The 23129-nt window shown below is 43.8% G+C and overlaps 2 protein-coding genes across 2 annotated transcripts in view; both read left to right on the top strand.

The window, feature by feature from the left end:
* cdk14 (cyclin dependent kinase 14) overlaps nt 1-13914 on the top strand; it is a 214210-nt gene extending 200296 nt beyond the window's left edge. The window contains exon 15 of the mRNA XM_084557761.1: nt 6921-13914. The gene's annotated coding sequence lies outside the window, so the exon portion shown is untranslated. The remainder of the gene's footprint in view (nt 1-6920) is intronic.
* A 3443-nt stretch (nt 13915-17357) lies between these two features.
* fzd1 (frizzled class receptor 1) lies at nt 17358-22796 on the top strand. Its single transcript, XM_084556374.1, has one exon. The coding sequence runs from the start codon at nt 17668-17670 to the stop codon at nt 19330-19332; it is 1665 nt and encodes a 554-aa protein (XP_084412500.1). The 5' UTR covers nt 17358-17667; the 3' UTR covers nt 19333-22796.
* The last annotated feature ends 333 nt before the right edge of the window (nt 22797-23129 follow it).

Here is a 23129-nt window from a genome sequence, read left to right on the forward strand (position 1 = left end):
GTTGCGAAGCTTCAGCGACCATATAATTCGAGGGTTGCTTTGCTGACAAAAAAAGGTAGAGGTAGGGCAGAGCTTAGAATTAATTAAACAAAAACTCAAGGGAGTCTGGAGGAAGTGTGGTCGAGTCATCAATATCGCGGCCCCACGTAGCTCCACTCTTGGACCGTACTGATCAGACTCTGGCTCTAAAGTCGCAAGATGGCGCCGCCTGTATCCCCGGAAAAATAGCATCAAGTTTGGCCAATGCGAGGAAGTGGGGACGCATTGTCCATATTTATACAATCTATGATGAACAAATTCCAGGTAAATGACAAAAGCTGTAACTGAAAGTAAGGGATACTAAAAGGTTGTCATAAACCCCATTCAGACGTCCCATTAACATCCATCCTGGGCAATCCATGTGTCCAGCTTTAAGTACCTGGTATTAAAATGCATCCCTGCATGCGTCCCCAGTCGGCACTTGAGATCTGATCTTAGCTTTGCGCACTGTATGCAAATAAACACAGGCATTATCCTAGAACAGCTGCATTCTCTAATGGATCACTACCGCTGCATCAGGAACGCCAACAGCTGTTTGTTATGTGTGCATCATGACATGGGGAAAAGGTACATATGCTGGACCAAGCTGCAAAGTCTTTCACACTCACCTGAATAACGCGTATAACAAGTTCTTATTCAGTTGTTGATCTCTGCTGTGACGTTAGTTATCTCAGAGACCTACACAAAGACCCCTGGAAGGTTCCTTAAGTGCTATGAATTCACCGCTGTGCTTTTTAAAGTAGTGAAAAGAAAAATCTCTTGTACGTTCAGTTGGTCACTTGCGTTCAGATCTCCCAGTACAGATGTTAATGCAAGGTCCGAACGGAGCCCATGACAGTCTTTAGCGTGATTCCAAAATGCTTCCATACTACTACTACTACTACGTTTTTTTTAGAAGCAGACATTGTGGAGGTTGGGGAGTTATAGTAATGTGGATTTGTTTGCATGTTGGCTTTGTTCTCTGCTAGAACACCTCTGCTTCTCTAGACTGAAACTCTATGTTGAAACCATGCAGGATAACCCTTTCATGAGACTTAATCCCAGTAGAATGTGGCGTTAAATCATTAACCTTTGAACACCTAAGCCTCAAAATGTCCACCTGGACTTTTTTTTGCTTATTTTGACAATAAAAAGTCAAAAGAAATATCCTGTGAGTAAGTGCTTTTTCCCATTTTTCCAGAATACCTTGAAGTTTAACATTCTGGGAGAGGCGCAAGTAAAATTACCATAATGACACCGAATTGGCTGTAAAGCACAAACTCTCAGCTTTCAAAAACTGTTGAAATATTTCCGATATTGCATACTGTAACTTAATTACAGCAATCCAAAGTGTGCTTGCGCAAATGTGCTGCCAGCGACACTTTCAAGGGCTCAAGTAGGGGCACTGCTGTCTGAAGACAAGAAGATGGTGATCACAAGATAAACTTAAAAGTTACAGATGCTGTAAATGTATAATGAAGCTGCTGCTCGGCCATTTTTACATGAATAGTTCAACAGTGTTTGGCATTGTGCACCAAGTTTGTGAATTTCCCTGAGCAAGTGCAATGCTGGTTATTACTGCAGAGGCTTGAATGTTCAGACCCACGCCCGTCTGCTTGCTACTGTATTAGTTTTTGGAGTAAAGTCAGACTGGATAACTGGGTAAACTAGAGCAAACAAACTCCTTACCTCAAATAAACCTAACATGCCTCTGTATTAAAGCGCATCTGAAAGAAAATAGTTTGCGGGTTACGTCTCAGTTAAGAAAAGCTTCAAAAACAGCCGACAAGCTCCGGAAAAAATCACAGTGTGTCCGTGCATGTGGAAACAGTTGTCCATCTCTTGACTAGAGTATTTACCGTGTCCTCTTCCCTTCTCCTGTTAATTATCACAGCGACAGTAGAGAGTTTGTTGTTCATGTGGCAGCTCATCAGAAACCTGGCTACAGAACTGCATACTTCTAGAAATGGCTGGCAACCCTGAAGTCCAGAAGAAAGACTGAATAGAAAATGTGGAAAATGTCTTTATTTTCAGCTAAAATCCCTCCAAGTCCTTATCTCACGCACATGCACTCATACCTAACATATTCCAATTTAAGTCATCACTGTCACATTCATGTGCACACACACACACTGTGTACATACAGAGAGAGAGAGAGGTTATAAAGCAGCTTATTAAACCATCAGCACTTTCCCAGCTCAGAGTATTAAGGAAGTCAAATTTAAGGGCAGTCTGGCTCGGTTCATTAAACAAGATCAGACGTAACAGGTCTTCCCTGCGGAGAGAGGGGTCAGAGGTCGTGACCCTGGGTTTGGGGGTCCTGGGTTGATGTGGGAGTGGTGGGCGGTGAGGGCACCCTGTCAGTTTGATTCCATCGAGCCAGTTTAAGCAACAGCGTAGAGCCATGTAGCAAAATAAAATTTCACGTTTACGTGACATCTTAAACGCTGGGTTCCTGGAGTGCACACAAATAATGCAGCATCCCCCTGATGGTGACTGCTCTTTGATTGATCAGAAACCAATAATGGTAGTTGTGCGTTTGGGAGAGAAACCTGGAGGGATGAAGAGTTGTTTCATAACAAGACACAAGTAAAGTAAAGGATTGGAGGTGTAGGAAAGGGGGGATGAAGGGCATGGGGAGCTGCAGAAGGGAGTAGAGGAAGGGTGAGATTTAGCCCGGGAAGACAGTGCCTTGAAATTTGGAAAGTCGGTCTGGAATTGGTCCGTTGGGAAGTGATTGCGCTCCAGCATATTCTGCTGGGACAATCAGGCCGTTTGGACAGGAGAGTAACAGCAATGTAGTCATACATGACATCGGAAAACCATGGAGTTGAATTTGGCTGGTGTCTGTTACCAAATGACATGACGTGAGGTGTGAGTGTGGCTATGCTAGGCTAAGTTAGGTTATTTAATTCATGGTTTCAGTATTGGACCAATGTGCTTGCTTCATGTGCTTCCATCATGGCCTGTTTAGGGTTATATGAAGAAACATTCATCTACAGACGTAGGTGAAATCGGCCACTGACGGCTTCAACTTCATGTGGAAGACCGTCTTTTTGTTTCAGATCTTGAGGGGTGTGGTTTCATTTGCAATGAACCAAGATGTTGTGGCGACTCAAGAGATGAAGTTTATTACATTAAACATGTCATGAATGCGAGAGAAGTGGTGTGGTATGGAATTTGAGGTCTTCATCCTTACAGGATCTAAATCTGCAAGGCTTGTGGGGCGCTCCCAGTCGGTGTTGAGGTGTCCTCCACTCTGAGGGTGGACAAATGGGTGCGTCTTTTTGGTGTGGAACAAGCTTGCTCCACCTCACCACGTACAGGTCCTGCGAGACTGCAAACATTGTGCTGCCAGAAGCCGCAGGGGACCTTCAAAAGGTCTTGTAGAGTCCACGTTGCGCCAGGTTGGAACTTGCCAAAACGGCAAGGTTGGGCATAGTGTTTGGATTGTTATTTCTTTTTTCCATTTGCTCCTCGTATTGTTGTACTGTTGCGCATCTGCCTGTCCCAACACAAAGCATTTTAAGGATATTATTTTTGGTTGGGCGGGGGAGGGTGAGACCGTCTCTATTAAAGGACAGCCAGCAGCTGGCCACGCCTGCTAATTCCTCTCCACAAAACCCACCCACCAGCTCCATCTGCTTCCCAAGTGGAACCCCCTGACACACACACACACACACAGACACACACACACACTTCTTGGTGCTCCTTTGATCCCTAGAGAGCGGAAGCCTACATCTGTTCTGAGTCCATCAAATCCCTTTAAAACAATGAATTCCTTGTCGCCGTAGAGTGTGGGACAGCGCCGTCAGAAGCGATGACTCTCATTCATGCACTCATCTCCTCACAAGCTGTCCCAGTGACCTTGACGTCTTTTAACCGTGGCCTGAACTATTTCGCACAACAAGCTGCTGACCTGTAGTGTCCCTCTACGTCTTTCGGAGAAATACACAAGGAGCAATTCATGTAGAGGTCTCAGTCAAGACTCGGTGCAGATCAGTTGAAGGGTTTCTGTCAATCCCAAAGAGACAATGAATCTTAAAAGCTTTTCAAAATGGCCACTTGGAATAATTTCTTCCTGGAGCAACCGTTATAACACAAAGCTATGGTTTAGCTGCAATGACATTTTGCAAATTTCTGGACAATACACCGTTCAGCCACAACATTAAAACGACTGTTAGGAGAAGTAACTAACATTGGCATTCATTGGTGTGGATGTTACTTAGACATGTAGCACCCACCTAGACCAGACCAGGCACCCCCACCCCATAACAATGAACAACTAAAAAAAAACATGAACAGCACAAGGTGTTGACCTGGTCTCCAAATTCACTAGATTCCAAACTGATCAAGCGTCTGTGGGATGATCCACAGAGCCCCCTCCCCTCAAAGGCCCCCCCCCCACTAACAACATTCTGTTGCCAGACACCACAGGACACCCTCAGAAGGCCCATGTCCATTCTCTGATGAGTCACAACCGTGTTAAAGGCAGAAGGTAGACCTACACAATGTTAGGAAGGTTGTCATAATGTTATGCCTGATCGGTATATGTACATACTATGCACTTACTGCTTCTGTACTTCTGGCTGGATGCTAACTGCATTTCGTTGCCTAATAAAGCTGAATCTAATCTAAAATATCTCCCTACAGCTCAGTTTTGAGTTTCCATGCTGATTTTATTTGGTGTCATCATTGACATGCAATGCACTCCCAAGTCCAAGAACACATGTTCATGTGCTCTCAGGCAGGCTCACACTGTAGCGTACATGTTCGGAGTTCAGGAAGCTACAAGAGCAGCAGATAAACGAGGCGTTGATCCAACGTTTGAGATTCCTGGCGTATACGCTCCCGTTTCCACTGGGAGACGGCTACCAAAGGCTGGGTGAACGACATCCGGAGACAGAAAGAGGAAGAGAATATGAGGCAGTAAAGAGGAGAGTCAGGGTGGAAAGGGACCAAAGAGGGGGGGATGCATTATTTATGAGTCCACAGCTCCCTCCTCTTCTTCATCCTCTACTCCTCCTCCTCCTCCTCTTTCTCTGCTCTCTCCTCCTCTTGCGACCCCTTCGTCTTCATCCTCTCCTCCTCCTTCTTCTTCTTACTCGACATCCTCAAATCGTTTCCTTTTATTATTTTCCCCCCTTCATCCTCTGGTCCCTCTTGGTCGTCTCCCTCCTCCCTCTCCTCCTTCTCCAATACTCCATTCTGCCTTTGTTTTTTTTTGTCTCCACTGTATTCTTCTCTTTCTTTCTTTCTGGCCGAGCCTCAGATATTTTCCAGAGTTGTCCTAATGGCTCTTTGTGTCGTTGTTATCCAGATGTGTTGTGCTTTTACCGGCTACAGCGCAGATTTTCACCTTCATTATGACAGAAACCCTTTTCGCACGGGATTAGTTTTACCTGTGGACGTCATGCGATTTATAAATGACCTCCTTAAGTCTGTGTAGTTCATGTGGCTCATTCACATGGGATAAGCAAACTCTGTGTTTGACTTTCCATGGTTGTGATGTCTCTGCTGCTTCACTCCACTACATGTCAGAGGACGTTTAACACCTCTGCACTTTTTAACAGCTCTAGTTACTTTGCACATTCGGATTAATAGCAAATATATATATATATATATTTCTTAAACATAAAACATGATGTAATGAGACTGCAATGGTCCTGGGGGAGAATTTCTAAATCAGCTCCACCTTTACTCATGTCATGTACACATCCAACATCCAGCACATCTAAGTACGCTGCCATGCATGTCATCCAGCTCGTCATCCTCCGCGATTTTGTTCGTCTGATGGTTTCGAGCTTTTTAATATGAATGCATCAGTGGCATCTCACGCTTTCCACCCCCTAACATCTGTCCAAACTGTGATTTATTCAAGATTCGAGATTCTTTATTGTCAAATACTCTGTAGCAATGCAGCATTGTGCAAGGAGCCCACTCGACTTCGTAGAAGCAAAAATACAATAAACAGCTGAATAAGAATATGTGGCAAAATCGCATAAAATAGTGGCACAGTGGTGTGGTGGTTAGCACTGATGGTTCACAGCAAGAAGGTTCTGGGTTCTAATCCATGGGCCGACTGGCTCCTTTCTGTGTGGAGTTTGCATGTTCTCCCTGTGTCTGCATGGGTTCTCTCCAGGTACTCCAGCTTCCTCCCACCGTCCAAAGACATGCTGGTTAGGTTCATTGGTGATTCTAAATTGGCCGTAGGTGTGAGTGTGAATGGTTGTCTGTCTCTCTGTGTTAGCCCTGAGATAGACTGGAGACCTGTCCAGGGTGTACCCCGCCTCTCGGCCGATGACAGCTGGGATAGCCCCCCCCTCAACGTCCCTTCACAGGACAAGCAGTTACAGAAGATGAATGAATGAATGAAATCAAATATATTTGTAGCACATCCTTTATATATCTTGAGTGAAAAGAGGCAAAAAAAAAAAGCTGCAAATGTAAGAAAACTCTTGGGGGGAAAAAAAAACCCCCACACAATCTCAAATCAATAGGGTATAGGGTGGGTAATTTGCGGCGTAATTGGCCAATTTGCACGGAATTAAGATCACAGACGACCACGGCAGTTAGTGCACATTACTAGGGGTCCCCAGGTAAAAAGGACAGCAATGGGGAGGCCAAACAAATGGCAATGAGTTGACTCCCACACAAAAGGAAGTTAGCTAGGAGTGGAGTTATGACTCGTGAAACAAAACTGATCATCTCGTCACTAAACACTTGGCACGGTACCCACAACTGTGTCACTCAACAGTGGATTTCCAGCTGCAAGAAAATCAAAAGTGCGTGTGATGTGGTTGCCGTAGCATTTTATATATATATGTATGTGTGTATATGTTTCCAGTGCCAGTGGTCTGGAGTGTGTTACTGACAGATCTCGTTGTCTCTTTGTGTTTCAGGTGGCCGCTGCGAAGAACAGATGAAGACAAAGATGCTGACCTGGAGGATCCGGATGAAACGAAAGAGCCCCAGTTCTCTTTATTTATTACCTTCACAATACGTGTGAGCGTGGGTGGGTGGGTGGTTGGATGTGTGTGGAGCGAGCGTTGAGCATGTGTGCGTTACGAATGGTACCTAAGAGTTCAGGCTATCATTTGCAAATTTTGTTTACTTTTTATAAGGTTCCAATAACTAATATATCATTGTCGCGGTAAAAAAAAAAAAAAAAAAATACACAAAAAAACAAAACAAAAGGACTTTACTATTGGTACATATTGTGTTTTGTGTTTGTAACTAGCCTCCTATTTAAGAATGTATATTTGTATGTATGATATACTCATCTAGAAACTATATAATGGACAGTTTTACTATTGCTTCATCTTCTTACCACTATACTGCTCTTGCCAATACACATAACGAAACGAGACACACAGGAGACGCATCCATGAAACGGAAATCAGTTCAAAGAAAACAGCGAATCCTTAAAAAATGGGTTTTCTATTTTTTCCTAATCTGTCTCAGCTCAGATTTTTTGGAACTTTAAACACTAATAATAATAATAATAATAGTAATAATAATGATGATGGAGGGCTTTCGGATGATGTAACACATCCTCTGGCGGCCATATTGGAGGTCCTTTGTGTCTTCGGTCACTGAGAACAGCCGTTTTTTTTGTCTTTTTTTTGGGTTTTAAATGTTGAACTCTGCAGACTCAGCAGTCACTGCATGGTTGATTTGTAGATCCTTCAAAGGTCGAAATGATTATTTCACACAGCTTAGTAGCTAACTGTCGTATTCGTCGGGTAACCGTTGCCATTTTTTGTATCAGCAAATCTCACAGAGACACAGGAAGCGCACATCTAGTAGGTAATAGTAAATAGCGGTTAGTAGTTGAGTATGAACCTATTGATATTTGTCAGATTTTCAGCCTCTTTTATCTACTGTCTTTCTTTTTTGACTGGGTTAAGGTCGAACAGTTGAAAGAAATCCATTTTTGCACCCTTGGTTTGGTAGTTTGAAGCATCAGTCCCGTCCATTGTGAGAATATTTCACTCTCAAATGCTGCGACTAGGGGACTGCACTGTAAAAACCGCGTCCAGTAATGAAAAATGTGAAAACCGAACAAGGAGGTAGCTTACAAATGACAGCTGGTCAACCAGTAGCGTGACTGAAGCGCACATAAGCACGCGTTGTGGAGATTTGGGAGGTGTTCTCATGGGCACCTCTGCAGGTTTCTACAACACACTAGGGGTTGCACGGACTAGTCGACTAGTCGGTTTGTTGACGTGACGATAACAACATGGACGCCTCAGAGAAGACAGGTGAGGAGCCCCGTTGCAGCAAATTAACAGCGGTTCATCAAGTCTGTGGAAATACTTCACTAAAGATGAAGCCCATACTATTGTGACATGTCAGAAATACAACTCAAGTACTACTGCAATGCATCTGAAAAGGCTAACGCTAATGCTAGCAGAGGAACGGTCCAAATCCAAGTCAGTTAACAACTTCACCAAGCATTAGACCTTTAGCTGCAGCTGCAGGCTTCAGAGAAATACTGCGTTATTTTAAACCTGGCTACACTATCCCATCTAACAACATGATGTGGAGTGCTATTAAATGCTATTGATGGTGCTGAGGTGCTGCCTGTTTTTATACAGACTATACATATCTGCAGCTCACAGTATGCAGCACATGAGCTGTCTGTCTTCAGCATAGCATTACTTTCTACTGTGTTTTTATTAGGGACGTCATCAGAGACTAGTCACAGTCGACTATAATAAATATCTGAAGTCGTGCAACCCCTACAACACACAGCTGATTATGGTTCAACTTTTTCGTTGTCTGTGCAGCGTGTGGATAAAACATCCAGTTGCTTATAATGCTATAGCTCCAATAACGCTCACACTTGCACCAGTTTCCTCTGTCTTGTCGATCGGATGACGAATGATTCTCCTTTAATTTATTCTGTGGACCTCCACGATGGAACCAGATCTAAATAATACAAATGCTGTGTTGCAGCTGAAAAGCCTCTCGAGCGCGAACGATCTCTGCCGCGGATGTACACATAACACGACGGGGACGCCACCGACCAGTGTGTGCACGAGTATAGACGCAATACTGTAACTGACAATAGCAGCGTGTCTGATGGAAGAGTGTGTGTGTGTGCATGCGTGCGAGTGTTTTCAACATGGGCAATAGCTAAGCATTGGTGCTTCCATTCATGTATATGAGCTAACGTACAATAGGTGCGACGCAGAAGCAATAGGCTGCACAGCCTGTTGTGTGATCCAGCCCATGACAATCCCGCTTTTCACTTTATCTGATAGTGTCAAGAGATCTGCAATACCCTGTCAGAAACAGATGGTCTGTTTCAATAACTGCAACTTTTTACGAGTCAAATTAAGTGTATGGACGAGTGACTTGCGGTGAGTGTGGTATGCATCGTGCAGGTGGTGAATGCTGATCAGTCCCTGTAACCACCATATGTGTGCCCCTCAACATGCTACATACCGGACATGTTTTGGGGCTCGATACCACGACGGAGGTGAGGTGTTTTTTGGTTTTTTTTTGTTGTTTTTTTGACGTTTTGTGTGAAGATATCCGCTGAATATTACAGCTTAGACGTTTGGTTCTAATTGTGAAGTACTATCAGAACAATGGCTTCCTCTTTATCAATCAGACTGTAACAGTAATCCTGGCTCTGCGCTGCTGTGATTAGCCAAAAAGACGAGACTGCAAATGTGGACCCCCCCCCCATCCTCTCCCATATGGAGAAAGGGAAGCTGTAGATAGCTATCGTGTCCCTCCACGGCCTCTCGAACAAACACAAACACGTGCACACATAATATACATAATATACTGTAGTAGATGTCTTGCCTGCTAGAACAAAGCCCCTCGCACCCATCTAGTCCTGTCAGCCGCGGTACGGTATAACCCTGCAGCCCCTCCTTGCTCCCCTTCTGCTGGATCTTAGCAGTTTTGTCATATTAAAGTATGTTTGGATTTTTTCCACACTGTTTTTTTAACCCATTAAGACCGGATGTGTACATCCCTTTAAGATTGAGCGTTCGGTTTACATTCAGGAAACCCTCAGGCTTCAGGAGGTTGTTTTCAACCAATGCCAAGGGTTTAAAAGGGAGCCCTCTCTGCCTTAATGGGTTAATACAGCTCATATATAACGCATTCATCCCTCGTCTCTGTACCAGCCATGAAGTGATGCTTTCTACAAGTCCAGATGCCTTTCTTTGGCATTGTCGGATAGATGGTTTAGGTTATATTTTCAAGTCTGTGGGCGGGTATGGTGTAATAAATGACATTCCAGAGCTCAACTGCAGCTAATATGATACACAGTTTAGTGAGATGTAAGCACGCACTTGTATGCAGGTACGTTAGCGACAAAACTTATGACATGTGAGTTGATCAAGAGTCCCTGTTGAATTGCCGTGCAGAAATCTGCGTACATATGAATGCAGACATCAATAATTGGCCTTTGTGGAGATGCACCCATCTCTTTATAATGCAGGTTTCTGGAAACATGGTTGAGAATTCTGCCACGTTTGTGTTTGGGACTTGTCGTGGCTGAATTTTGGAATTTTGCATTTTTGCACAGAATAAGGACTTAACTGCAGAGTTTTTTTTTTACAGTGTAGACACTTGATGAAGGGATTTGTTCTTTAAGTGTTGACAGGCCGGGATGACTACAGTGATCAATCCCGGCGAGTTGAGACAAACTTGAAAAGATCCTAAAACAGCTATCCAACAACAAAAGAAAGGTAACTGGACTTGTAAAGTTTCTTGAAGACGTTCCATCCGAGTTTTCATGTCTAAGGGCCTGCTCAGACCTTGCATCAAGATCTGATCTGAGCTAGCTGATCGCAAGTGGCCACCTTTAGGCACGTGTGTTTGGACCGGACACCAGGCAGACCACCTCTGTATGTGGTTAGTGATCGGATCTCTCAATTTCAAGGCGACCTGGGCGTGTTCACACCTGTCTTTCACGTCCAGATCAGATCTTGATGCAAGGTCCGAACAGGCCTTGAAGGATTGGCGGAGAGTTGGGTCTTAAATAGAAACATCTGTTGGCGTTAACGTCTGTCCCCAAGAAGTTTCACCCACATTCACACCTTGAGCCGTCTCGTCCAACGACAGGTAAGTATCTAGTCGTTAACGGACACCAGTCATGTGAGTGTCTGATGGGTAACACCCACAGATGTTACCATTTAAACCCCAGCTCCTCCACCAGTCCTTCAGAGCTGAAGAAGCTGCTTGGATCAAACGTCTTCAAGAAACTCTACAAGTCCCGTTGCCGTTCTTTAGCATTTTTGAAACATACCATGACCTGGATTACTGAGAACCTTCACAGACTTCCTAAACCGTCCTTCAAAGGGGGAAACTAAGCAAAGGAACTGAAGTCGTGTAGCGCTTAGACATTTTATCATGACTTTATTCCTCTTTGACCGTACAGTAGTGGCTCTGAGGCAAAAAGAAAAATAAATAAAGTAATGATATGGGCTCCCAACAGCGTTTTAAAAATGCACTTTAAAGTACAATCTGTTTGCCCTACATTCCATCCTTTATGGTCGCTTTTATGCACTGGCTTTGCCCTTAATGATAAATATAAATATATTTACCCTTGCTTTAGCCGACGCAGGGTGAAACCAGCCTTTCCTCGCAAATGTAAATGTACCGTCCCCTGGTTTTGAACCTTTTTACGGCGGTTTGAGGAGAGCTTGTAGGAAAGGCTGTACTTGAAGTCGTCTCGTGGCTTTTCAGTGTCATCCCCGGGCTGCGATTGTGCGGTAGGAATAAAAAAAAAAAAAAAAAAAAAAAAGTGGGAGGAGAGGCGGCGGGTAATGCCGGTAAAGCGGCGTGACAGAAGAGGGTTAATACCATCGAGCTGTGCTAAGATAGCCCAGCCTCGTGTGGCTTTAAGGGATTGCAGGCGGTATTAGCAGCTGAATAATTATTTTTGGTACGTTCCTCCTCGTGTGCACACTCTTGAGCGTGGCACACATTGCTTCATTCACCCCACCACCACTATCACCACCCCACCACCACCAACACTCTTCTGTGGAGCTGTGGCAGCCTGCAGTCTTGTACAAAAGTTATATTTTTGAGTCCTGTGTGGGCCGAGTTTAAACTCTGCTCAAACTTGAATGTTCTGCATATGCTTTATAAAAAGTCCAGTGGAGAAAAGACGAGGTGGGATTGCACATTCAGCACTGTGACAGGAAAAAAAAAAAAAAAAAAAGGGAGAAATCGGTAGAAACGCCCATGGTGGAAAACGGATAAGGTGACGACACACCTTCTACGAAGTGAAATGCTTCCACTATGTTTGTATACAGGGTTGCAAATGTCCCCTAGATGCTATTAAAGAGTCATATATGAATATACATATGTGATGAATATAGATATAAGTCATCTATTTTTGTCATTCTTTATCGTGTGGACAGAAGTGGTATATGAGTAGGGAGATCACGCAGGTTGGATCCTGTGTCTGTGTTTGCGTCAATTTTTTTTTTTTTTTCAAAGCTTCTCTCGCGTATTGGATTCTTATTTTATTTTTATTTCTTATTTTTATTTTTATTTTTTTTGGTATGCTGCACTGAAAATACATCATTTTCACTAGTGGTTCGAAAAAAAAAAAAACAGAAGTGTCGCTAGTCACTGCATCAAGTGATATAATATAGTATACAGTAGATTAGCTCTTGCATTATTTGTTACGACCTCTATGTAATGTTATTATAGAAGATGTAATGTCCTTCTGTAAATGTTGTTTAATGTTGTTTTACCTGAAATAAAAATTTATTAACGCTTCAGATGTGGAGCCCGGATTCATTATTTTTATTTTGTATTTCAGACAGTTGCTAAAAGCGCATTTTGTCCGAGATAATTTTTACTTTAAATGTAAATCACATCAGCTATTAAAGTAGACATGATTTTCACTGTGATGAATATAACCTAGAGACCAGGAATGTTCCGGATGTTCTCAAATTAAAAAAATAACCATTTTGTATTGGGTGATATAACGCATATTACAAATCATCCATGCAACTGAATGTTTTTTTCTTTTGAATTAAAGGGAAACTACCATTTTTTACAACCTGGACCTTATTTCTGGCATAAAATACGATCGTTTACTCACCCATATAACTTTGGTGTCATCTGGAGTCATTCGGACGATATTTAGATCCAGCGGAGCGCCGCATATAGCCATATAGTGGGAGTGAATGGGGCACCGAAACACAGCCTCTAAATAACGCATTATCTGCCACGAAAGTCATCCAGGTCAGAGGTCTGTAGGTCAATCTACAGACCCCAGCTGATGATAACAGGTAACTCCGGACTCAATGGGGAATAGCACTAGGGTATCATAAAATATTGGTGAAATTAACAAGTTTCGCGGCAGATAATGCGTTATTTAGAGGCTGCCTTTCGGTGCCCCAGTCACTCCCACTATATGGATATACACAGATCTAAATATCGTCCGAACGACTCCAAATGACACCAAAGTTATATGGGTGAGTAAACGATCGTATTTTTTTGCCAGAAATAAGGTCCAGGTTGTAAAAAAGTTACTTTACAGTTATCCGTTTCTAATCGCCTGTATTCGATTGTCTGAGTTTTTGTTACAGCTGGGAATCTTGCAGCTGAAACTATATGTGGTTTATAGCCACTAGAATAGTAGTTACAAATGACACTGGGATTTTGAATGATGTTTTTATAACTCCTGGAGCAGAACCCAGAAGTTCTGATTTCACTTCAGGAATAGGTGGAATAGTTCTTTAGCTTTTAGTGTGGAGAGGGTAGCTGGTACCTTGTGTTCTCTACTCCAGAAATGTTCTGGTCATCCAACACTGCCATAAACTCCCTAACCCTCTCTGAGATATTTTTCTCCTTGACGCTGTCTCCAGGAAACTCTTCTCTTCTTTTAAAGGCAGCATTCAGTTTGTTGTTTTGTGTTGAATCAAGTTGAATCTAGCAGTATTGAATGACGATCAAGTACTACCACCTCGCCAAACATCCGCGTTTCATAATTTACAAATTTCTGTCTGACTGATTTCATTTTCCAGATTAAGTTTCTTCCGCACAGCGGACATGTTTAGTCACATGATTGTGGGTCTTCTTCATTTTTTTTTTTTTTCCACTTTGGCGCTGGCCGACCACGACTAAAACAAAAGAGGAAGAACAAATTTTGACGATACAGGGGCGTGGTTTTGGTTTGTGGCAGACTTAAAATAAATAATTTACAAAGATCTGGCTTGGCTGAATCCCGCTGTCCGATCTGGTCATTTTAAAAGTGCCTGGATTGACACTGACACTGATCGTGACATCTCGAAGAAATATTGTATTCAACCATAACATTAAAACCACTTACAGGAGAATAAATAACATCGACCATCTTGTGACAATTCAGTGTTCTTCTGGGAAACTTTTGGACCTGGCATTCATTGGTGTGGATGTTACTTAGACATGGAGTACCCACCTAGACCAGACCAGGCACCCCCACCCCATAGCAATGACACTCTTTGACCTGGCCTCAAATTCACTAGATCCCAAACTGATCAAGTATCTGTGGGATGTCCAACAGAGGCCCCTCCTCTCAAAGGCCCCCCACTAACAACATCCTGTTACCAGACGCCACAGGACACCCTCAGAAGGCTCATGTCCATTCTCTGATGAGTCACAACTGCTTTGGAGGCACAAGGCAGGTGGTCATAATGTTATGCCTAATCCCTTTCTGCCTCCTATTACTTTAAATTATGTCGTGTCTGTAGATGATCACAGATCACATGTCAACAAGTCCTTCTTGATTTATAGTGCTGATTGGTTGATCCTAAATCCAAAAGTCAAGCAGCACATTCTTGTAACACAAGTCTAGTTGTAGCTCTCATCGCCCTCTCCTTCGTACAGTCAAAGGAAGAAAATCTAGCATTCCTATGTCAGTGTGCATTTTACAGTCCTCACTCCTCTCCTACTGCTAACAGACAGACAGACTACAGTGCCAGTTGGAAAGCCCTGCTCTCATCTTGTCCGCATTAGGGATCGTACGTATTTTTTTTTTTTCCACCTCCGGCTGCCTTCTCCCTGCTCCTCGGTAATAAACAGATTCTTCGTGCAAAGGGCTGATTACAGGAAGTCATGTCTCGACCAGTGTTTGGAAATGACACAAAGCGTACCCTCAAACGGCAGTCTGCCTGCACGCTGTGCAGTAATGCAGCACGCTTGATTTCAGGGGAGTAAAATTCTAATTCACGTCAAGGATTAACACTGTGAGGGGATGTACCATTTCAGCTTCAAGGGTGATTATGACACAACTCAACGTACGCAAACTCTGAAGCACATCAAGGAAATAAGCATGCGAATATTTATGCATTAAAATTTTTTTATTTTTTTCTGTTTTAGCTCCCTTTTTGTTCTCCACCAACTCCAGGCAGGACTATAGAGCTCTTTAAATGCTAAATGCTCCACTACCATATGTTCCCCTAGCTTATCTCTTACAGTGGTTGCCTGCAGCTAGAAGCAGCATAGTGCAGCAAGAGTGACCCAACTGAAACCCCAACCTGGATTTAACTAAGTAAACAGGTAGGAGCCTCCTATTGGATAATTACTGCACGGGTGATTATCTTTCAGCTGGCAACAAGTTATTTAACCCCAACTGATGCAATGAGTAGCTTCTCATTTCTTAAACAACCATGTCTAAAGACACATCCTGTGGCCGTGGAAAAGATGTTAGTCTGTTTGAGAAGGGTCAAATCATTGGCATGCATCAAGCAGAGAAAACATCTAAGGAGATTGTAGAAACTACTAAAACTGGGTTAAGAACTGTCCAACGCATTATTAAAACTGGAAGGATAGTGGAGAACCATCAGGGTAAGAAGAGAGGCAGATGAAGTGATGCACCCATCATGCCTAGTGTCTACTGTACAAGCCTGTGGGGGCAGTGCTGTGATCTGGGGTTGCTGCAGTTGCTCAGGTCTAGGTTCAGCAACATTATGTGTCCAAAGAATGAGGTCAGATGACTACCTGATATACTGAATGACCAGATTATTCATCAATGGATCATATTCCAAGATGACAATGCCAGGATTCATGGGGCTCAGATTGTGAAAGAGTGGTTCAGGGAGCATGAGACATCATTTTCACACATGGATTGGCCACCACAGAGTCCAGACCTTAACCCCATTGACTTTTTTTTCATAAATCACACCACAAACTTTTACATAATGTCTCGTAAATCTCCTGTAAGTAACAATTTAAAGAAGTTTAACATTAAATAGACCTTCATTTATTATGAATATATATATATATATATATATATATAAACATACTTTGGGCCTTTGCACTTTTCAGCTCATTTACAACTAATTCACTTCAGCTCGTACAAAAATATACATATATATCCATAACTGCAAACCCCTTGCAATGACCTCTATGGTGTCGGGCAGTGAAGTTCATTCAGGCCAAAAGAAAACAGAAGAAACAAAAAGCGGCGCAGATGTGCACTGAGATGAACCTCTGCAGTCCAGACAAGCATGAGGAAAAATGCAGACCCTCCCTAACATCCATCTGTCAGGTCCTGCAGAGAGAGAGAGAGAGAGAGAGAGAGGGAGAGAGAGAGAGAGAGAGAGAGAGAGAGAGAGAGAGAGAGAGAGAGAGAGAGAGACCTGTAAAGTCAGTCAAAGTGAGGCAAATGCAAACAGGAAGTCTGTCAGTTCAGATGTAGCTGTCTGGGACAAAACGTTGGGAACAGAGAAGTAGAGCTATTGTGATCAATATCTTAATTTATTATTATTATTATTATTATATTAATTATTTCTAATACAGTTCTTAATTTCCAACTCGTGATTTTTTGACAAATAAGTTTAGCCTTGCTGTAAAGTTTAATCTAAAACATGACATTATTCATAACTTAAATTGTGTATCCTTTTTTCAGCTTTCTTTGTTGAGGAGGCAACGAATTATTATTTTTTTTTTAAAGTCAAAGTTATTGTTAATTCTGCCATATGTGCAGCACATTGGGTTGGTCTAAGGTGCAGCAAGTAAAAACTAGAAATATAAACATCAGATTTTTTTTTTTTTTTTTAAAGAAAGAAATAGAAATCAATAAATATAAAAAAAAAAAAAAAAACTAAGGCACATAACAGATTGAAGTGAGTCCAGTGTTGAAATATCAATTTGAGACTTAAAATAGGCTGCACGCGTTTCAGTTTGAGTGCTGCGGTTGTTGTTGTGTAAAGACTTTTATTTTGAAGGGTTTGCGGCGGAAGCCACGCTGCACGGTGGGTCGCTTGACGGCGCCGAGGCTGAGAGTGGAGGGAGCGCAGAGCAGGTTTGGGAGACAGACTGACGCTGAAGACCGGAGCGGCTCCTGCGCTCGGAGGAATACTGTTTGGGTTTCTCAGTGGATTTTCAAAGGAGGAGTCCGAGTTTGCGATAAAGAACTGTGGATTTTTATTATTATTTTTTATTATTATTAATATTATTATTTCCACACCGCCTTCTATTACCTCGGCTCAGTGAAGACGCCGGGTTAAAGGAACTATTTCGCACACGCTGCAAGAAGCTGCCTTTTCTTTTTTTCCTTTTACCTTCGAAAAAGAAACGCCAACAAAAGAGCGTTCGGGGAAGTAGTAGTAGTAGTAGTCTGCTGCCCGGTGAGGTAATTACCGCAAGTTTTGTTGAGAGGCGCATAAATACTTCACCATGGTTTACAGCAGACTCTTTCGCACCGTTTCGTCTTTGCTGTTTTTTATCCTCTTCACCATAAACGTGGGGATTTTTCACGCGAACGGGCAATACGGCGGAGGCGACCGGGGAATGTCTATACCGGAGCACGGCTTCTGCCAGCCGATCACCATCCCGCTGTGCACGGACATCGCGTACAACGAGACCATCATGCCCAACCTGCTCGGGCACACCAACCAGGAGGACGCGGGGCTGGAGGTGCACCAGTTCTACCCGCTGGTGAAAGTCCAGTGCTCCCCGGACCTGAAGTTCTTCCTCTGCTCCATGTACGCGCCCGTGTGCACGGTGCTCGAGCAGGCGCTGCCCCCGTGCCGCTCTCTGTGCGAGCGCGCGCGGCAGGGCTGCGAGGCGCTCATGAACAAGTTCGGCTTCCAGTGGCCCGACAGCCTCGCGTGCGAGACGTTCCCCGTGCACGGGGCCGGGGAGCTGTGCGTGGGGCAGAACATGTCGGACCGCACGGAGCCCGAGGCGCCCGACCACTACCCCACCGAGCGCGTGCTCCCCGACCCCTCCAACGGCCAGTTCAGGTGCCCGGCTTCGCTCAAGATGCCCCCGTACCTGAACTACCGCTTCCTCGGGCAGGAGAACTGCGGCGCCCCCTGCGAGCCGAAGAGGTCCCACGGGATGATGTACTTCAGCGAGGAGGAGCTGAAATTCGCCAGGATATGGATCGGCATCTGGTCGGTGTTGTGTTGTGCTTCCACTTTGTTCACCGTGCTCACCTACCTGGTGGACATGAAGCGCTTCAGCTACCCGGAGAGGCCCATTGTCTTCCTCTCCGGCTGCTACACCATGGTGTCCATCGCCTACATTGCTGGATTTCTGCTGGAGGACAAGGTGGTGTGCAACGACAGGTTTGACAACGACATAAGGACTGTGGTGCAGGGCACTAAAAAGGAGGGCTGCACCATCCTCTTCATGATGCTGTACTTCTTCAGCATGGCCAGCTCAATCTGGTGGGTCATCTTGGCGCTCACCTGGTTCCTAGCAGCAGGAATGAAGTGGGGCCACGAGGCCATCGAGGCCAACTCGCAGTACTTCCACCTGGCGGCCTGGGCCGTCCCCGCCATCAAGACCATCACCATCCTGGCCGTAGGACAGGTGGACGGCGACGTGCTGAGCGGGGTTTGCTTCGTGGGCATCAACAGCGTGGACGCCCTGAGGGGCTTCGTCCTGGCGCCCCTCTTCGTCTACCTGTTCATCGGCACCTCCTTCCTCCTGGCGGGGTTCGTGTCCCTGTTCCGGATCCGGACCATCATGAAGCACGACGGCACCAAGACGGAGAAGCTGGAGAAGCTGATGGTGCGGATAGGGATCTTCAGCGTGCTCTACACCGTGCCGGCCACCATCGTCATCGCCTGCTACTTCTACGAGCAGGCCTTCAGGGAGCAGTGGGAGAGGACGTGGATCAGCCAGACGTGCAAGACGTACGCCGTGCCGTGCCCCGTCCAGAACCACCGCAGCATGAGCCCGGACTTCACCGTCTTCATGATAAAGTATCTCATGACGCTCATCGTGGGCATCACTTCCGGCTTCTGGATCTGGTCCGGGAAGACTCTGAACTCCTGGAGGAGGTTTTACACGAGACTGGCCAACAGTAAACAGGGGGAGACGACGGTGTGATGTGGTTTAACCTCACCCCTTAAAAAACAAACACAAAAACAAACTGCTTCCTGACAAACTGAATGATAATCCTCTTTATTATTTCCTTTTTTGATTTTTTTGTCCGGACTTACAGGAGACATTTGCTCAGTTTTTTTTAATGTACATACACATTTGTGAGATTTTTGTAACTTTATATTTGTATTTAAAGATTAAAAAAAAAAAAAACTCTTTCTTTTTTTTTAAAAAAACAAACATTTTTTTCATACTTTGGACTTAATGGAATTGTACACATCGCAAAGAGCCAACTGACCATCAAAGACCCCAGAGGTCTCGTGACCTGACTTACTGTGGACACCACTGGGAGTATTTCACACGGAGCGTTTCTGTCTTTGATCAGCGAGCTGCCTGTGAGCGCCGGGCCTATTCTAAGCGGAGTCCCGTGAAAACCCAAGTGCTTCCTCGTGGCTCCCTCTTATCCTGATTAACCAGCTGTAGTTTGTGTCTGTTGTGCGGTCCCGCGGCAGCTGCTGCGGGGTCTGAAGGGGGACATGTCGGCAGTCTGGGACAAGAAACGGTGCACAGGTTGTGAATGTGAGTCATTGTGACACGTGGTCGCGGCCTGCAGCTCGGGGGCCCTGACAGTTATAACATTCCTTTCTAAATAAAGCACAGGTGATCATGCAAATGTAAAGGAACATACCAGCGTTTTGACATGTCCGCTACCGTAACCCCATCCTCTCAGGCAATAATGGAGAATTTTGTGTTTTGTTTTTTACCACTTTTTTAGACACACTGTTCACTAAACTGCCATTTCTGCACTATGACCACCACTACTGTGCTTACGGGAGTTAAAAGAAATGTTCTTTTGTTGCATGCTAACACGGATATATGTGCAGACTCCGTGCAGCAGTGACAACGCAACTTTGACCGAAACAAAAGCAGATACGACATTCACGCCGCAGCACAGAGACCCTAGTTTCTCTCCGGTGGTAAAGAATCACATGAAAAAACCCGCTCCGTGTGCAGCGGCGTGGTTTTAAAGTGATCGCCGTTTATGTGAAACATGCAGAAATGCTAGTGTGTTCCTTTACAGCAGAGATTCAAAGCGGCGGCGGCGTCGCCTGTATTTAAGGAATTTCAAAATCCAGCAGGAGACATCCGTGTGTGTGTGTGTTTGTGTGTGTTCAAGCACATTTTAAACTGAAAACCATTTTTACTCATGCAGTGCCGTGTAAAACCATTCAGCACCCTTTGAGCCTTTTTACAGTATATTTTGATATATAGTAATTGTAACATTGTTCTCACATGTTTTGTTTTCCTCCGGATTAACAAGGTTTTTTTTTTTGTTTTTAATTTTTTTACATCAAAGTCACTTTTTCGATTAAAAAAAAACAAAAAAACAGCGCGCAGTCATGAGAGTAGAGCTGAACCGATTAATCAGTCAGGCATTTGAAGGAAGGTTAGTCCCACTGTAACGGATGATTAGGGTTTGAGGAATAACAGTTAAATAAATAGAAAACCTGCAAATGTCAGATTTGATGCTTTTTGGTCATTTGATAGTAAACCGAAGCCACCACTTCTGTACACGATTAAAGGCTGTGGAAAATTCTGCAAGACCCCTTTGTCCAAAAAAAATTAAAAAAAAAAATGCTATCAATAATAACTGAGCATGAGATCTGCACTGTGCACAGTGATTGATAATGGAAGACATTAGTAAAGTCAACCGGTGTCAATGAAAATATGATGTTCACGTCTGATGTGCTCAGATCTCTGTAGTTCTTCGTGATTTAAAATCAAACTAGCTGTGATTTTCATTGGCAGCAAAAGCCAAGAACAAGCCTCGGCGGGAATTATTAATGCATTTTAGTTTGGACGAGGGTTTGGTGACAGGATGTTGTGTAATGTGAGGCGTGTCCGATGTTTTTTGGTCAAGGTAGCTGATGTTAAAAAAGGAAAGGAAATGATCAGACTCCCCCGAATGTCATATTCTCTGCAAATTCTGAGTTGTACGTTTAAAACAGATTCTTGGGTATCAATGTTTTTTTGTTTTTTTTAAAAAATCAAACCAGAGAGGTTGTTTCTCATGCACATTTTGTTTTTATTTTTGTGTTGTTTTTTTTTTAAATTTGTCTGATGCTGTTGAGAGGTGACTTGGGTCGACGTGCAGAGTATCTCGGTCCCGGGCGAGCGAACATGGCTGCGCTTGTGGCTCGCGTTGTCTTCCGCCGCCGCAGCAGGAGAAAGAAAGAAAGGCCTTGTGTTGAAATGCAGAGCGGCTGCTGTCAGTGCAGCTCGGCTCTCACACGGCTCGCACATTTCATGACTGCGTGTCTTCTTTTCACGTGCTCTTCCACACGGTGCTTCCGATTCACAACAATCCTTTTTATTGTGTCGACGGCTCCACAACAGTCACGGCTTTGAAGTAATTTCTTTTGCATTTACTATGAAGAGAACCTTTATATTTATAGAAGAAAATCTTATATATATATACTACATTGATTGCTTTATGAGAATAAAAACAATCTCAACATTGCAACTGTCAAAGTCTTTGTAAAATGTCCTTTTTTTTGCAAACCACAAAATGGTAAAGGAACAAATTTGCTTGTTCAGATTTGTTTATGTTGTTTCCTGACACGGTACTGCAAGTTATTGGTCTTATCTTTCAGTGCAAACATGCTTTGGAGCAGACTTCTTGCTATGTCGGTGTGCGAGATGGAGACAAAAACCACACTCCCTGTTTTGTGTAAAGGTGCATTCATCTGTGGCTAATATGAGGCTTCAACAGGCAGTTTTAGACAAGTCCAGGGAGTATTTTCAGTGTTATGATCTTCACGGTATGACATTCCCCGCAGCCTGCGTTTCTTTGCCGAGCTGTTCCAGAGGGGCTGCAACATAAATGGAAAGTTCTGGAAAGAACCTAACTTTAGGCCAGGGGTGTCAAACATACAGCCCGTGGGCCAAAACCAGCCTGCCAGAGCATCCAAACTGGTTTGTGTGATGAACTTGCAAAGTGGGAGACCTTAACTGCAATTTTTCAATGAAATTGGCACCTATACTTAATTTGCTGTTTTAGTAAGAGTTGCAGACATAACACAACTCTGTGACTCAGAACTAAACAGCAGACAGCAGCAATTGCACTAATTTTTCTTTAAAAAGTTCAGGTTGTTCATAAAATGTTTTGTAAGAGGTTAGTTCATCGAATGTAAACAGTTCCATAATGTACTTCTCTGCACTATGCACTGGATTTGTGGAAACGCTAGCTTCTAAAATTAGCTCCTAATCAGCTTGTAGTTACCTGCTATGACTTGCAGGTAGGCAATATTGTAATTTTTTTTAACACCACTGTGTTTACACAACAGCTAGCAGTTTGTGATATAAACTCCCAATTCTCCCTCCTGGAGCGCTAAGCTAGGCCGGGCCTGTCATTAAAGTCAAGTCTACACTGACTAGTGTCTAATGATGTCATTTATACAAACACAGTAGAGAGTAATGCTTTGCAACAATGAAATCTATATTCTTGACCTGAATACATATGCCGAGAACAGACAGCTCATGTGCTACATACTGTGAGCTGCAGATACAGTATGTATAGTCTGTATAAAAACAGGCAGCACCTCAGCACCATCAGTAGCATTTAATAGTACTCCACAGTGTGTTGTTAGATGGGATAGTGTAGCCGGGTTTAAAAAAAAATGCAGTGTTTCTCTGAAGCCTTCTCCGTGTCCTGCAGCTAAACAGTTGATGTGCAGCCTCCTTCTCTTTGGTGAAGTTGTTAACTGACTGCTGTCCAGAGGATTTGGACCGTTCCTCTGCTA

The sequence above is a fragment of the Chelon labrosus genome (assembly GCF_963514085.1).
Source record: "Chelon labrosus genome assembly, chromosome: 12".
Classification (NCBI taxonomy): domain Eukaryota; kingdom Metazoa; phylum Chordata; class Actinopteri; order Mugiliformes; family Mugilidae; genus Chelon; species Chelon labrosus.